The sequence below is a fragment of the Hermetia illucens genome, chromosome 6 (assembly GCF_905115235.1).
Source record: "Hermetia illucens chromosome 6, iHerIll2.2.curated.20191125, whole genome shotgun sequence".
Lineage (NCBI taxonomy): Eukaryota > Metazoa > Arthropoda > Insecta > Diptera > Stratiomyidae > Hermetia > Hermetia illucens.
In genome coordinates, this window is record NC_051854.1 from 18,502,150 (window position 1) to 18,518,884 (window position 16,735).

Here is a 16,735-nt window from a genome sequence, read left to right on the forward strand (position 1 = left end):
TAATTTCCAACTTTAGATCGCGTGTATACTTCCGTTAGGTACGCGCGATATTGTAACGTTTGTTATTTCAGGCTCCGGTGTGGAGCCACGCATCGGTTTAAGGACACGTGAAGTTTTTGTTAACTGACAGGTAAGGGATTGAAGTGTTCAAATTCCTGAGCCTGACTAGCATAGAGACGCGTGCCGACGGAACACTTCGAAGGGGCTTCAGTGTTTGTGGGCGATCTTTTACGGTCTATTTCGCTAAATTTCATCGCCTAATCGCGCTTAGCCATTATGATAACAGGAGAAAACACCGTAATGTTCACTTCCATCACTTTCAAATGTTGTTGCACAATATAAATTTAAAGACAAACACACTCAAATTAAGATTTTTATAAAAGTGTATTTCTCATAATTAACTATTAAGCACTCTCTTAGATAAAATTTTCATGCTATTATACAACAATGGCACCCATCCAATAATGCACTCTTCCAATATCCACCAGATTCCTTAGATAGCTCCATATTCGTGTAGTTGCCTTGGAGAATATCCATGCCCCAGGACCTCAATTAAATGCGCTCCCCTTGGTCCATAGTGATGTTCGTAGTGAGGATGCCAGGATTCTCCGAAATGAGGATCGAATTCGATGATTTCCTCCTTAGTATGTTCTGGATTACCGAGTATAACATTTTGGAAATATGTGGCCACTGCCTTGGCTTTCTCCACTTTACCCGCGAGCGGTGCTAATAGTTGCATTGCCTGTTGTGCTTTCGCCATCACTTTAGATTCAACCTTATTTTTGAAATATTCGAATTTCGATAGGTCCACATTGGAAAGATCTATGGTTGCATTTGATTTCTCGCAGAAAATAATGCATAGAACTGTGAAAAGCTACAACGGATAATAGCCATTTGAATAATTTCTAAGCCCACAATAATAATAATCTTCTTACCACCAATGTAGCCACTCGCATTTTGAATATTATTGTAATTCTACCGTCTAGGACTCAACTGACTTCCTCTGAATGAGACACTATACTGAAAGCGAATCTAATTTAAACTAAAGAAATCACCTTCGGTCTAGTGTTTTGGGTTCAACACATGCAAGTGCCATATCGCAGCCATAACTCGGGTTTGATTAAAATTCATGTCGTGATTATTGGCGACAATCGAAGAAAGTAATAACAGTAACTGTTTTAGGAAGTTGCATCCAGATATCTTTTTCGTTCATTGCGAAAAGTGCCCATCGAATTGATGTAACCATTGCCCATTGTAAAGCGACTTTGTTACATCAACAACAAGTGAGATTGCAATCGAGGAATATTTGGAGCATTGGTGCATTGATCTGTATCTAATTTGAATTCAATGAATTACGCATGCGTAATATGACGTGCATTTTGGAATATGTCCAAAGTTCCAGACCGAAAACCAGAGGAACTGGATAGTCTAAACGGGCAAGAACTTTGAAATATATCAGGGAGTAAGTAAAGTTTGCTTAACTTCTGACTTATCAGAAAAGGAATATCAGCTCAAGTCAATCTTATAATAGATAAATCGGAAAGCGAAAGTTCGGCACTTCAGGAATGGACAGGAATTTATTATTTATATGAAAATATTTGGATACTTGAAAGATACTTCAGGATATTGAATTTTTATGTTACACTCTTAGGGTGCAGTAAACTCACGCGAAGCAGACAACATTGCCCTACTTTGATTCTGTTAATAATAGTAGCATTTCCACCAAACTTCCCAGTATCCCAGTATAGTATTTCTGAAGATGTACTTCTAGGATATATGTAAGCAGGACTCCACCAAATTTACAAAATATAATATGTGAGTGGCATTTTGGAGCCTGTTATTATACAATATGTAATATTCATGGCTTCGTAACATGTACATCATTTCGTTTGCTTTGTCTTGCAACGAACTGACTAGATGATCATTTTTCTTTTTCCTCTTATCATACCAAAAACCTTGTATTTTACACCTTCCTTTTTATTATTTATATTTTTTTCCATTATGTACATACATCTATCCTCCCCCTCAGACAACACCTTGTCGTGGGGGGAGCCTTAAGTATTTTACTACTATCCTAAGGGTGTCAAAGAGCATGAATACGGAAGTAAAGTATTTAACGCGCGATTATGAGCAATCAGGTCGCAGCCGAGGCGTAGGTTTTGGAGACCTCACCAAATTCATGTCCACCAACGAAAAAGCATGCTCTCCAACTCAATGGAAAGCTTGCATTTAGTGTCTATGGCAAAGCCAGCCAGAAAGGAAAGTATGGCAACTCTCAGCTTGGGAGAAACTGGAAATCCGACTACGGCCGACTACCTGTAAGCGAAAAACGATGGCTCAGCAGAAGGGAACTTCAGCTACTAAGGAGGGGTTGAATACCTGCTGTCAGAACCTTCTCTTTCATCCTTACCAAGAAGAGCTGAAGAAATCTGTAATGCTGGTATGTGAAAATGAAGACAAGCGGTCGGGACATCGTGAACTTGTAAAGGTTCCAAGCCGGCGACAGGGAAAGGCACTGCGGAAAAAAGTAAACCACCTTGGGAATCAAGGACATGAACGTGGTTGCACCACCAGGAGCGGTAATGTCCAAAAAAGTGGGACGCAAGGAAGCGGAATCTTCGGCCGAACCACCGTATGGGGGTCGCGAAAGGACTAAAGAGTAAATCCCGCTTGTTGAAAATTTCTCCTACATCATTTACAGAACAGCCCGAAGAAAGAAAAGCTAGAGACGTTAACGGAATTGACTTGATGCCAGTTTGTGTGATCGGATCTGTGCAAACCGAACACCACAAATCAGTGAAGGTATTAAGTGGAAAACAGAAGAATGCTCTCCGTGATGAGAAGAGACCTTTCATGGATGAGGGCATGGGATCTGCTGCACCTTCAATTGCGGCTATTCTCAAAGAAATCAAACACGAAGGGATCGAGTCTCTGACGGTATGGTGTTAGGAAAACCCGGTAACACCCAACTGTGGCATACGTTTCTAACTGTTTTCTATTAAACATTAGACCAAGTTTATGTGGAAAAATATAAAGATTGGTCAAATTACGCTGCAACATGGCAAAGCCTCCGCCTATCTGCTGGCAGCGAGGCTGACAAAACTGGAGAACTACCCCTACATTTTTCTGGTGCAAGAGCATGGAGTAGATTTAATAGGCTCTGTGGCTTTGGATCAGTAAAAGGGCCTAGGATCTTTTACGATGAAAGATCCATAAGACCGAGAGCTTGTGTCTTGATGTCAAGACTGCTAGAGGCAACCATGCAGACAGTTCTGTTTTCAGAACCTAGTTACGGCCATGTAACAATACCAGATTAATGGCGAGAGGAAAAACATCATAGTTGTCTCTCTTTATTTACCCTATGAGTCTTTGTGTCTTCCACCATCGACGAAGAGATCTGATAGCGTATGTAGAATAAAATGGTCTGTCAACATATTTTTCGCATATGAAATCCCAGAGGAAAGAAGCTATTTTGATTTCATCAAGGCTATTTGATTTCATCAGGCTATTTGATTTCTTTAGCCTGTAAGCCATTCTGGTTAGATATCATCTTATGAACTCAGGTCACAAAGAAAGGCAACAATTAAAATTGAGTTTCAGATCGTATTCCAATGCCATGTCCGTTGACCTCTTTAGGATTATTTTTAAGGCAACCTTCCCTAGTTTTTCTTACAAACAGCCAGGTGTGACACAAAATCTCGTTTTTCAGCGCAATAGACCCACTTCTCACCCTCTCTGGTTAGCTGCAGATGCCATGTAGAGGTGAGAGTAAGGTTTGGTAGCAGAGCTGTGGGTGCCACGGTACATCTCCCAGATGTTCACCATGGTGCATCGTGCTGGCACATCATGTTGGGGCGTATAACTATTTGTGGACCAACATTATTTAAGCAGCTGACAGCCATGTCATAGCAGTCAATTCGAAGTAGAAATATCATTCGAACATCGAAAGCGGGCTTTCCAGTAGCAAGGGTGCTAGTGAGAACTCTCCAGGGGTAAACTTTGTAAGGGATCCATTTAGGAAGAGTATTAAGGTATCAAAAGCTATCAAGGAAGCTCTAACCAGAATGGGATGGGAGGCGTATCTTACACATTGTATAGTATATTTGCTAAGAACTAGGATAATTCAGTCTGCTTTGAGAGGTAACCACTAGACCAGGGCTGTCAGCAGAGATTCGCCCAACAGTGGCACAATCTCTCCGGTGCTGTATGCCGATAACTTGGTGATACTGGTGTCACAGATGTTTCCATCCATTATGAGTGAAATAATGGAGGGACCGCTGGGAAAGATTTGCCTGTGGACTGTAAGATGTGGACTCGGCGGAAATCCAATCCAATCTCATAGAGCAGGAGCGGTCTTCTAGATAATACCTCAACATACGCAAGAGACAGGTCGACACATGGAATTAATTTTCTAAAGTACCTAGTACATCTTCCCACTCTACGGGATTGAAGCCATTTCTGACATCAACGGTTATAAGGGGCACTATCCGTTGCGGCCGGAGGCTGTGTGCCTCGGCTCGATGAAATGTATCGAAGACCTTCATAACAGCAGCCACCGTGGATTTCCCTGCTCTGAACCTGAATTGCCTTGGGGATAAGTCCACGGCAGCACAGATCCCTTCAGCGAATCTTCTCTAAATGAGCTTTCCGAACAGTTTCCCACCGTGTCAAGCTCAGCTTAGGGTCTTCTTTTCCTTTGTTGATTAGCGCGAGCCGCGCCACCTTCCAGCCGAGAAGTCTTCTAAAAATCGGCCCCCGTCCACCAAAGTTGTCAGAGATTTCGAGAGACTTCCTTCGCTGCCTGGGCGTTGGAACGTTGACGTGGATTCGGTGCTTAAAACTACGGGTCCAGTTATTGCCGCGTGGGGTCCTCCAAGGCGTCAAAATTCTGGCGTCGTCTCATTCGACGTTAGGTAAATGCTATAAAACGTTATCCCTAAACTAAGAAAACAGCCATTCCCTCGGCCTTGGGCAAGAAAGCGAAGTCGAATACCGTCGCGAACCTAGATGGCAGCGATACCCTATAAGTCGAATTGCCATAAAGCCCGGTCTTTGTTCCGGAATTGCTCGGTGATTAGCACTAGCAACTCGTGAGCAGTTGCATTCTGGTTCATGTTAAATTGAAGGATGCAGATCATGCTAGCTGCGTCCTAGTTCTTTCTAACTCCGGCCTGAAGACTAGACACTGTCCCGAACGCAACGCTTTCACCAGGCGCGCCACGATCCTTGCAGAGAACGTAATTCTCGTTTTCGTTGGTGACGCATCGACGGCATGCAGGCACCTGAAATACTTGGTGGGGGATATCGGCACTCGTACTCTGTGTTCTATCCATCCAAATTTGATTTTTCAACTGTTAAGGAGTTACCTCGCTTTTTGCGAGGGGGGGGGGGGGACTTGCATTATCGAAGACACTTCTGCTCCATTGTCTTCTAACTTCATCTTGAAACGGATTTCAATTCCGTCGGCTCATTGAACAGAACTCACGGTCTAGTGTTTTTTCGTTTCCTCTCCTTTTCTGTTAATGATTTACTATTCGCAGACTCTTTGTCTTTGGGTAAACGGATTTCTGACGGCGTAACATGATGTTTCCTTTTGTCATTTTACTACTTGGCGTGGCGACGTGTTTAAGCGAAACGTAGCCATTCTGATCGACTGCTAAGCGTCCATTAAGACTCTGTATTTAGCAACGACATCTTCATGTTTGGTGGGGTATTGCAGCGACGCGCTAAACAGTCTGAACACCACGCTCAAAGCCACCCTCCTCTGCGTTCCCGGCCAAAGGAACCTACGAGGTTAGACAATTAAGTAATGAGACTGATTTTATTGCCGCGCTTGTGGGAAACCTACAAATTCCCTTCCCCTTCCCTGACATCCTTCCTCCCTCCATTGATGCATTCACCATTGCTCTAGCGTGTTTAGTTTGCGCGTCACAATAAAATTTTGCGCCAGATTGGGCGAAACAGCTTCGAAAACGTACGCTACAATTGTAAAAATGCTTGGTGATAGTGCGCTCAGCCGTGCCCAGGTGTTTCGATGGCATAAGGAGTTTAAGGAGGGGCGTGAAAGCGTGGAAGATGAGGCGCGGAGTGGGAGACCAGTCGAGGTTCGGACTGACGCGAATGCGCAGCATTTCGAATGTTGGCCTCGGAACTGGGTGTGAACCATGAAACAGTCAGACAAATTTTAATAGGCGATTCCGGGATGAAAAAGTTGTACGCGAAAATGGTTCCAAAGAATCTTTCTGAGGAGCAAAAGCAGCATCGAATGACCCTCGCAGAAGACTGTTGCGAACAAGTGGAAAACGATGTCACGCTGCTTGATCGAGTTATTACAGGCGATGAGAGCTGTTTTTTTCAATACGACCCGGAAACCAAACGCCAAAGCTCACAATGGTTGTCTCCGCATGCCTCCGCCCGAAAAAAAAGCAAGTCGAAGGTGAAAACCTTTTTTGATAGCCTTGGAATCATCCACAAAGAATTTGTTCCACCGGAGCTAACCGTAAATCAAGTCTACTATCGCCAAGTACTCGAAAAATTGCGAAAACGAGTCAACAGGGTGCGCCCAGACATCGCTCGTAACTGGATCCTTCATCATGACAACGCGCCGTGCCACGCCGCCCTCAGTGTGTCCCAGTATTTAGCCTCTAAAGGGATCGCCATGATGCAACAGCCGCCTTATTCGCCCGGATGTCACCCTAGGACTTTTTTTGTTCCCTAGAACAAAATCAGTGGGCAAAGGAACCCATTTTGAGTCAATTAGGGACATCCAAGCGGCCGTGACGATGGTACTCGCGGACATCCCAGTCGAAGCGTTCCAGAAATGTTACGAAGAGTGGAAACCGCGCTGGAATCGCTGTATAGCTGCCCAAGGGGACGGTAGAGTTGCAGAATAATTTTTAAATATACGGTTTTTATGGACTCAGCCTCATTACTTAATTGTCTAACCTCGTAGAAGGGAATAAGCTGTCTGACGCACTGGACAGGCGAGACTGCTCTTGGCAGTCCCTCAGCGGGCATAATCTGTGGCGACTGTCAGGAACGAAATCTACTCGGACTATTTAGTAGCAGCTGACTTTAGGTGGCGAAGGTTCCGCATGTGCGCCAAATCAAAGAGGATTTTTCCTGCCTATAACAAGACACGATCATAAGAGCTTTTGGGTCAAACGTATGCAAATGCGTACAAGATTACAGTAATCTACGAAACACTGGTCGCTAGGTACCATGCTGCCAGACTCGGTATACCGACGTTATGGAAAAGAAGGAGAAACCCTGAAAGTTCTTTACGATTTCCCAGCTGCTACTACAGCCAGGCTACGGACAATAGGTTTGTGAATTCTTGGGGCTGGCTCTGAAGATTGTAGATGGCTGGACTCTGTCTCACTTGCTCTTACCACAGCAGTCAATATCTTACGAGTTGGTGGCATCGAAATGACGCGATACAACGCTAATTGGGATCCTCGGAGCGGGATACCTATCTACCTATCCATCAACTCACTTCGGTTGACCTCAGAGTGGCAAACCCAGCCCAGAAAATCCCTCAATTTAGAGAAACCGAGCAGTCTAGAGGTTTTCGGCATCTTTGTTGAAAAGCGTTCCCACATTCTACAAATCATTCAAAAACGGATTTCGATAGTTTTTCGGAAACAACTGTTCGTAATGGGGATCTATAACAAAGACCCAATATGAAATCCCTGCAATGAAAGGCACCGTGCCAAGCTATATTGTGCTCGTGATGTGGAAATATTCTATCGGAGGATAACAAAGCCAAACAAAGTGTACCTAGCAGATCGCCTCTACAGCAGGACTACTTATATTAATGAGTCTTACATGGGCGAGCCAGGAGGGTACAGCCAACGACACAAATCGTTGAATACTAGCCGCAATTTTGAGTAACTAAAACTTGAAACCCTCGCAGAACAATCAGTTTATAGTAAACAACAGCTGAATCCTAGTCAGGTTTTATTAAAACCACTTTACGCACAAATCATTCTTACACCCTAAGTCCACTAATATCTCCTCCGGTCCCTATCGCGATCCTTCCTTCGATCGCGATCACGGTCGTCATATCGATCATCGTACCGGTCATGCCTTGCTCTGCGTTCACGTTCCCTATCACGCATCTCCCGTTCACGTTCCTTCTCACGCTCCCTTTCACGTTCCCGACGCTGTCGCTCCCGTTCTTGCTCCTTTTCCCATTCACGCTCCCGTTCTCGTTCACGTTCCTTTTCATAATCTCGTTCCGATCGCTTCTTCTCGTAGCGCTTCTCGCGTTCCTTTGATCTTGATCTAGATCTTTCCTTTGTGGATTTCTTATGCTTTTTCTTCTCCTCTTCTGGCTTTTCCTCCGGTGGCAGTTCATCTTCGCTGATCATTTCGTCGTCGAGGTCTTCGTCTAATGCAGAGACTTTGGGTTCAAGTTCGTTGTTTTCTTCGAGAACTTGACGCTTTTGGATCCGGGGGAGAATTATGTCGCAAACACGATCATTTCGAAGGAGTTCATCTATGAAGTCGTCCATGTAGACTATTTCGAAGTGACCAGAACGCGCCTGGCGACGCAGCTTGCGATTATCGTTGTAAAGGGGTTCCAGGTACTTGTAGCAATCCAGGGACGATCCAGTCAGTCGTAAGTAGAACGCTCCAAGTGCGCGAACATATTTAAATTCTTCGTTTTTGATAAACTCGACTACAATATCCTTTTCAGGTTGAATTTGAAGCATTTTCAGGGTAAGGCAAAGGAATTGTGTGGGTTTAATGTTACCCCCATACACTCCACCGATGTATCGCAATTCCATAGCTTTATCAACCAAGAGTTCTGCAGTTAAAGCAAAACATTGTTCCTTCCAATATTTTGAGTCATAGATTCGCGATCGAATAATTTTTTCAATCAAATATTGAGGATTCGTCCCGTGCACATTCCGCGCTTCTTTCACTGTCCGGTTCGCCATTGTTTACAAAATTTTATTTCCTTGAACCACCGAGCGTTCTGAGCTCTGTGGTTATTCGCAATGTAGTTACTACCCGGCGTTCAGCAATTATATACCCGCGCTAGTTAACTTTTAGGGCTTAATTACATTCATCCCTATCAGGCAAGTAAGACTCAAGTTTGTTGTCATCACCGTCACGTTGCTGTCAAACGCCCCTTGTCAACCGAAGTAATAGATTTTCCCCCTATTCCCAAAGGCAGAGCTGTCACCGTACTAGGGGATAACATCCATGACGCATACTGTCAAAAACAAGTTTCTTCTAATTGCGAATCATAGCCTGTCATAAACTTGACTTTGTCTACGGAGAAAAGTGCAATTCCCTTCGTTTTCTTCGCTCCATCTCCCTAAATTTAGTCGGTTATCATTTAGGTGCCAGTTAGTGTCCTTAAACGGGTGGAAAAGTGTCCGATCAAAATGAGTTTCTTCGGGAAAATGTTTGGCGGAAAAAAGGAAGTGGCTCCGACCACTGGCGAAGCAATTCAAAAACTTCGCGAAACAGAAAACATGCTTATTAAAAAACAGGAATTTCTAGAGGCAAAGATCCAACAGGAATTGGAGACGGCCAAAAAGAACGGAACGAAAAATAAGCGAGGTGAGTAGGCTGGGATGGATTAATCAATGGCGTAGTCGCTAAGATGGAGAACTTTGGATTTGATCAATTTAGCTGCCATCCAGGCGTTGAAACGGAAAAAGCGATATGAGAAACAACTGCAGCAAATCGATGGTACCCTGTCGACAATTGAAATGCAAAGGGAAGCCCTGGAGAGTGCGAATACAAACACTGCGGTCCTGACAACTATGAAGAATGCTGCAGATGCCCTCAAGGCCGCGCATAAGAACATGTAAGTAATCCCGTGAAACTATTTCATCGATAATGATCTCGTTGGCAACTCTTGTTGGCTGCCTATACGCATCAGCCCCTTGCCTTTAATTTGTCGCAAAAAGGAGTTAAGTAATGGGAAAGGGTACGAGAGAAGCGATTTCTACTGGCTTCGATGACTCATTCGATTGTTGTGTTTCTCACGAGCTGCTCAAGATAACCTCAATCGCGTTAGATCGGAATCTGTTGCGAGCCACGCAACGATCTGGTCCGATTGGGCTTTGAGACGTTTTCCGTTGATGTTTCACGGCAATTGCTCATACAAAATGCTGACAGCAGCATAAATGATGAGTTCCACCGTAGATTGTCTTCTCTTATCGAGCATTCTTTTAACAAAAGCAAAGGAGCCGAGCTTCCTCCTATCTTAAATAAATACCATGCATAAATGTTCTCAAAAATGCTTGCACTGTCTTCGTATTTGATTATTTACAAAGAACAAATTGGTTGTGGGGCAACGTCTTGTGCGCGCGGTTTCCATGACCAACAGCTTAAGCTAAGCATAAATATAAGCTTTTGCGTTGGTGATGCTACAACAACGCAAATAATTTCTACAAACAGTGCCTCAAAGACTGCATTGTGCATTTGTTTGACTGCTGAAAATTAGAAGCTGCAATTGAGGGTAACTGTGGCGTGCTTTCACTTCGGTACCACACTGAATCTCCGGAAGTGCAATGTATCCTAATAATAATAGTCCTTGGCGCAACAATCCACATTGGATCAGGGCTTTGAAGTGTGATTTTTTTTTGGGAGTAAGGTAGGTGAATGCGTTTACGCACAGTGTTGGACTCCCGCAACAGAACGCTGGCGGATTACCAACTAAACGCCTCCCTGTCATCAGAGAACTAGCCTGGAACCGTTTGACACATTACTTCGGGCTAGCCCTCCCGCTCTCCCGCCTTCGGCAGAGCCTTACCATCCAACCCCTCCGCCGTTCGAGTTCAATCTTTTTCGCAATAAGAAGAGCCTGAACATAATGCGCAATACGATTCCAGCTGCCAGCGTTCTTCAGGATCTCTCTGAAAATGTTGTCTGGAGAGAGCTCCCCTGTGTCTGCATAAAGCTGCTGACGAAAGCCGTCCCACATTCCGCAGGAGGAAAAAGTGTGTTCAGCGTCGTCCGCCACTCCATTGCAGAACACACAATCAGGATATCATGCTTTCCCGAACCTGTGCAGGTAAGACTGAAAACCTCTATGCGCATTTAGAAGTTGGGTAAGGAAGTAATCAATCTCATTGTGCGTCCTGTTCAACCAGGGGTTTAATTTGTCGATGAGCCGCGCAATCCATCTGCCCCTTACCTCATTTTGCCAAGAAAGTTGCCACTCGGTAAGGGTGCGTTGATGTTCTTCACGGACAACCTCGTTAAGTTTTCGTCCTTACGGCGGTAGATAGTTTTTCACTCCTTGGCAAGGCGGGCAACGGGGATCACTCCCGCGATCACAATCACAGTCGGTTCGGAGACGGTGCGATAAGCAGACGCCACTTGCAAAGCTCCCCGCCTCTGCACTTGAACAAGGCGTTTACGATGTACCTCCTTGTCAAAGGCATCAGTCTATACCTCCGCACCATAAAGCAGAACCGACTACGTTGCTCCCATAAGGAGATGTTTCCTAGTTGATATAGGGCCCCTGACATTCGCCATTAGCCGACTCAAGGCTGCGATTCCAGCTGCAGCCCTGTCCGCTGCTGCTTTGATTTGCTTGAAGAAGCTCATCTTCGAATCGAGCATTAAACCAAGGTATTTAACCGCTGGTTTTGACTCTATAGTCAACTCGCCGATTGATATGGGACGCAGGGTCGAGATTCTCCTTCTGGTCAGGCTGATTGCTTGGGTTTTTTCCAGCGCAAGGATGAAACCGTGAGCAGTCATTCATCCGCTTACTCGTCGCATCGATATACCGAGTCTGCTTTGCGCCTGTTCAACAGTGCGTCCGACAACAAGTGCCGCAACGTCGTCTGCGTAACCGACCAGGCGCGACTGTTGGGGCATATCGAGTCTCAGCAGACTATCGCAGGAAGCGTTCCAGATGTCCGGCTCTAGGATGGCCCCCTGTGCTACTCTCGACGTGATTTCCATCCTCCTTTGGCCCTCTAGCGTCTCATAGAGCAGGGAGCGGTCTTTCAGATAATCCCTCAATATCCGCAAGAGATAGCTTGGCTCACCGACCGTGTAAGTCAATCATCATATACCGTGTCTATGGAGATAATGTGCTTTCCCGAATAATCCGATTTGGAGCCGGACAGACCATCCCACAAGTCAATAAGAAAAGGGAACATTGCCAATATAGGACTAGTTTAGCTGACACAAGAAAAAATATTCTCTTTATTGCGCTGGTCAGGGAGGTAGGAGCTGACGCAAATAACAATTCGCTTTTGTATACCGCATCACGAAAGAACTTGTTGCACTTCACGATAATCCTCAAAATCTGTTCAGGCTCCACCTTTTATAGATGAAATAGCTAGCGTCGGTAACATGCGGATGTAAACTGTTCTTTCAAACAGCTCCGCCATCAATAGACGAAGTCCCTTGGCTTGACGGTGTCTCCCTTGGATCCTCCCTCCTCCTTACAACTCCTGCGGTGATGCTACCGAAGGAACATGGAGAACTAGTAATTTCAGTCCTGAATCACTTGAAGTAAAAAACGGGCTCAATTCATAATTCATATAAAAAACTGCTAACTTATGATACCTTTTTAACTGAACAACTGAAGTTTAGCTCGGCCTAACGGGTACCTAGCATTGCTCTGCCCCTAGGCGCAACAATCCGGTCTGTCCAAACCCGTTTCTCTTGTCGAGAAACAAGCCGCCAGGTAGTCGTAGGCCCTCCCCGGACCCCAGAGGAAAAGCTGACAGCAAACTCTTCATGGGCGGCTGTACGGAATAAGCAAGAGAAAAGGTAAAACCTGCGATCAGGAAAGCTCGTCGCACACCATAGCGGTTGCCTTCAGCATCCGATGCTAACGGTCTAGTGGCTCATTGGACTGCGGATGGCATGCAGTTGTCCACTGGCGTTTGAACCCAAAGAGCTTTTCTAGCTCTGAGAAAAGAGTGAATTCGAATTGCATTCCCTGGTCTGTGATGATTACGGCGAGAACACCAAAGCGAAGAATCTAATGTCGACAGAAACATCAGCACATGGCTGTGCTGAAATGTACCTCGGAGAAATTGTCTTAGACTACCGCGTAAATCGATCAATGATCTTGAGGCAATACTTGCAGTTGTGCGAGTTTCGCAAAGGACAATGTTGAGTTGTATGGTGTGGTAGCGCTTTGTTGACTTAGGGAATACACCTGCTTTCTTCCTAACATGCCTAGTGACCTTATATTTTTGGCATGCGATGTACTCTTCGGCCCACGACTTCCTCACAAAAAGCAGCCGGGATATATGGCCTAGGTCCCTTTAGAGCCTCATTGCATTATCATACTTCTAGGCCACAGCGATTGCCGAAAAATTGACTACGGTTAGGGTGTTGATCTCGGAGATAAGACAAAGCGTCATCGACTAAGTTGTCTTTACCGAACACATGTTGAATGTCCTATGTAAATTAGCAGTGCCGAAGTTAGTGAGTGGACACTTTATCGGTTTTCTGAATCAAGGCAAAAGTTAAAGGCTTATGATCTGTGAACACGGTAAACGATCTGCCTTGAAGGGAAAAAGGGAAGTATTTGATGCTCAAATACGAGGCTAGTAATTCACGATCATAGGCACTGTAATTCCGTTGATCGGGATCCAATTATTCTGTGAAGAAACCCAACGGTTGCCAAATTTGATTCACTATCTGGTGAAGAGCAGCGCCTACTGCAATGCTTGAGGCATCGACGAACACAGCTAGGGGGGAGGGGACATCTTTTTGAGGGAATGCCAAAAGTATAGCAACCACCAGCTCTTACTTGGTTGTTTCAACAGCTTGGACTGGTTCTGGAGACCACAAAATTCCTCGCCATTGTTTGGTAGACGGTAGAAGTTTAGTATACCCAACTCGATTCGTTCTTTAGGTTTTTATTTAGAACGTAGAAGCCACGTTCTAAATAAATACCTAAAAAATGAATCGAGTCCGCATATAATTCCACACTCAAAAGTCCGGTGAAGTTTTGCGGTTAGTTGCATGATTGGCAGACCCGATCCTGTGGCTTCTTGGGCCATCTTGACCAAGTAAGGTTGTGCGGTCTATTAGGGACCTAAGCTGCATACCCACCAGTAGTCCATGGTGACACAGAAAATCCGCGCTTAATATGGCGGCACTAATGTCAGAAACGAAGCGCCACGAAAAAGTCGTATGCAAGCCAAGATTCACGTCTACTTTCCTGTAGTCGTAACTTTTGATGGGCGTGAAGTCTGCTGTCGCTAACCAGCTGCTGAGTTAAAGGTTTGTTCGGTCTGGGGACGGGGAGATCTCCGCACCCGTGTCTACTAGATTATTGAACCTACTAAAGGAGTCGTACACTGTGAGGCCACGTTCTGCAGCGCTTTGGGTAGGCGTCGCGGATGTTCCCCAGCGAACTTAGTTGTTTTAACTCGCCAGAAATATGCATGGACTTGTACATAGCGTGATTTGATCCTAGTGGTGCTGGTGGTACCAACAGACGCCTGGGATCCATGCGGACCGCGGCGCGCGGCTACTCGAACGTCCATTTCTTGAGGCGAACGACGAACGTGTTCGCGACCGCTCTCTAGAACGCAAAGCATTCATCGCCGCCGTCAGTGTAACCACATTGACCGTAAGCGCGGCCATTTGTCTCCTCAATTCCGCCACGTCGGCAGCTCCACGTGACATCTCCGCGATTACGGGGCGCGCGTACACCCCGTGGACTTTGTCCGCAGTCGTGGCCAACGTCTTCAAAGAACCGCCTGCGTGCCCTCCGGCAGTCGCTGATGCCGGAAGGACTTCAGCAGCTCAGACCCAACCTTGGCCCCACCCAGGTGCTCCATTTCCCAAAGAACCTGGTTGGGAGTCCGGTTGCCAAGGGTCAGACCCTTCAGACGGCCGTAGAAACTTTCGCTCAGCACGTCGGCGACGAGCGTGACTGACTCCTGGTTCAAGCCGACCAAAGCAAGAAGTTCTCAACAATTAAAAGGATTTACATAATTTCATTTTATAATAGTTTTCTTTGTGCTATAGCATCTATATAGCTTCAGACATTAATATAATCGTTCTTGTAGATGGTAATATTTTTTTTTAAACACGTTCACTGTTTACTTTTAGGGACGTTGACCAAGTTCATGACATGATGGATGATATCGCTGAACAGCAAGACGTGGCGAGAGAAATCTCAGATGCCATTTCGAACCCAGTACCGTTCGGTAAGTTCATAACACTTTCTCCAAAAATAGCAAGTTATTAATAATTCTCATTATATTTTATAGGGCAAGATATGGACGAAGAAGAACTCGAGAAGGAATTAGAACAACTTGAACAAGAAGAATTAGACAAGAACTTACTCGACATCGCCGGTCCTAGCAAGGAAGAGTTACCAGAAGTTCCAACAGACGAAATCAAACAGAAAGCGAAGGAGAAGAAGAAAGGTAAATTCATGCATTTTTCTTGATCATCTTCAAACTGAAAGATACATTTATCTTTGTTGCAGAAGAAGAAGAAATGGACCCTCAAATGAAAGAGCTTCTGGCCTGGGCCGAATAGAGTCACTGCACCTTTCGCTGCTTCGTGTATTAACATAAAATCTCTGATATATATACATACATACACCTGAGGTGGTTTTTTGCATTATAACAAGAAAGAAAATGATAAACCAGAAATCGAAGTATCAAAGTGATAACATTCAATTTCGCAAATGTAAAACACGAATAAACAATTCTAGGAAGTCATTAATAAAAGGAAATTCTTTATTCACGTCACTATTAGAAATATTGTATAAAGGAGCAACACAACAACAAAATAATGAAACATGATATTTTGCGTATTTATGGAGTTAAATAGAGCATACAGAAGGAGATATATACAACGTACCGTGTAAAAGTAATTAAGAACGCGCTAATTAAAAGAGAAATGTTATTTTTACCTAAATTGAAGAATTTTTTATTTTTTTGGGAGGAAACTAACGAAATTAAATATGCTTCGCGTGACGCTATGGTTGACAGCTAGAGGCTTCCCGGCTAAAGACAAAATTGAACAGTTGGAGTTGCTTGAATAACCGACATTTTTAATTAAGCTAGAAAACAACTAACAATAAAAGATATTTTTAAAGTACTTTAGTAAAATTTGTCGTATTTATTTTTGTTGCAAAGTATGATGGAGTTACATAAATCGCCGGCTTGTATCAACAGCTAGGGCGGGAGTTATTCCCACATAGGAAAGTGGCGAATAGAGTTCGTCCGGGTTGGCTGTGGCTTTGAATACTAAAAATACTCAACCACAAGTACGACGCCGATACAGAAGCAAAAAGACAAAAGTCAAACGGTGCGATCGCGCATGCAAAGGAACTACTTCCTAAATGAAAGCGGCACGACGGATTCCAGGGAAAAATATACGACTAATCGCTTGCCTCGTTCGACTTATCATCGTGTTCTCAGGTGGACGTGGGCTTGGCGCGTTCGTCATAGATCCATCAATATTACTCCACCTTCTCCAGTGAGAGAGGAATTGAAGAAGGAAGGATCCTTAAATTTTTATAAAATCAGTTCCGTTTTGATAGTGTGTTGCATATTCTATTCGTCGATGAAAACTTTTCCGTAACGGTCCCTGGATGTAGAGCCTGCTATCGACATGAATTTTCTGTATCCATTCAAATAATTTGAAAGCTTAAAAAGTGGGGCCTGGTCTGATTATGATTCAAGTTAAAGTTGCATAATTCGACATGCCCTCACACGACCTTCTCGCGGGGGCCGCTGGAAACCGTCTTCGGACGGGCCAAGAG

The 16,735-nt window shown here is 44.6% G+C and overlaps 3 protein-coding genes across 4 annotated transcripts; 1 reads left to right on the top strand and 2 right to left on the bottom strand.

The window, feature by feature from the left end:
• Positions 1–365: 365 nt before the first annotated feature.
• LOC119659184 lies at positions 366–1,070 on the bottom strand. Its single transcript, XM_038067144.1, has 2 exons — positions 936–1,070; positions 366–874 (listed from the first exon to the last, which is right to left on the bottom strand). The coding sequence occupies exons 1-2, from the start codon at positions 954–956 to the stop codon at positions 494–496; spliced, it is 402 nt and encodes a 133-aa protein (XP_037923072.1). The 5' UTR covers positions 957–1,070; the 3' UTR covers positions 366–493.
• Positions 1,071–7,926: 6,856 nt separating this feature from the next.
• On the bottom strand, positions 7,927–9,140 carry LOC119659180 (pre-mRNA-splicing factor 38). Its single transcript, XM_038067138.1, has one exon. It carries the CDS (start codon positions 8,943–8,945, stop codon positions 8,007–8,009), a length of 939 nt encoding a protein of 312 aa, XP_037923066.1. The 5' UTR covers positions 8,946–9,140; the 3' UTR covers positions 7,927–8,006.
• An 82-nt stretch (positions 9,141–9,222) lies between these two features.
• Positions 9,223–15,885, top strand: LOC119659181 (charged multivesicular body protein 4c). 2 transcript variants are annotated; one of them, XM_038067139.1, is made up of 5 exons: positions 9,223–9,576; positions 9,649–9,826; positions 15,067–15,164; positions 15,228–15,386; positions 15,449–15,885. In XM_038067139.1, exons 1-5 carry the CDS (start codon positions 9,399–9,401, stop codon positions 15,499–15,501), a joined length of 666 nt encoding a protein of 221 aa, XP_037923067.1. In that variant the 5' UTR covers positions 9,223–9,398; the 3' UTR covers positions 15,502–15,885. The 2 variants fall into 2 exon arrangements, with proteins under 2 accessions (XP_037923067.1, XP_037923068.1); XM_038067140.1 differs by having other exon boundaries at positions 9,399–9,576; positions 15,452–15,885.
• The last annotated feature ends 850 nt before the right edge of the window (positions 15,886–16,735 follow it).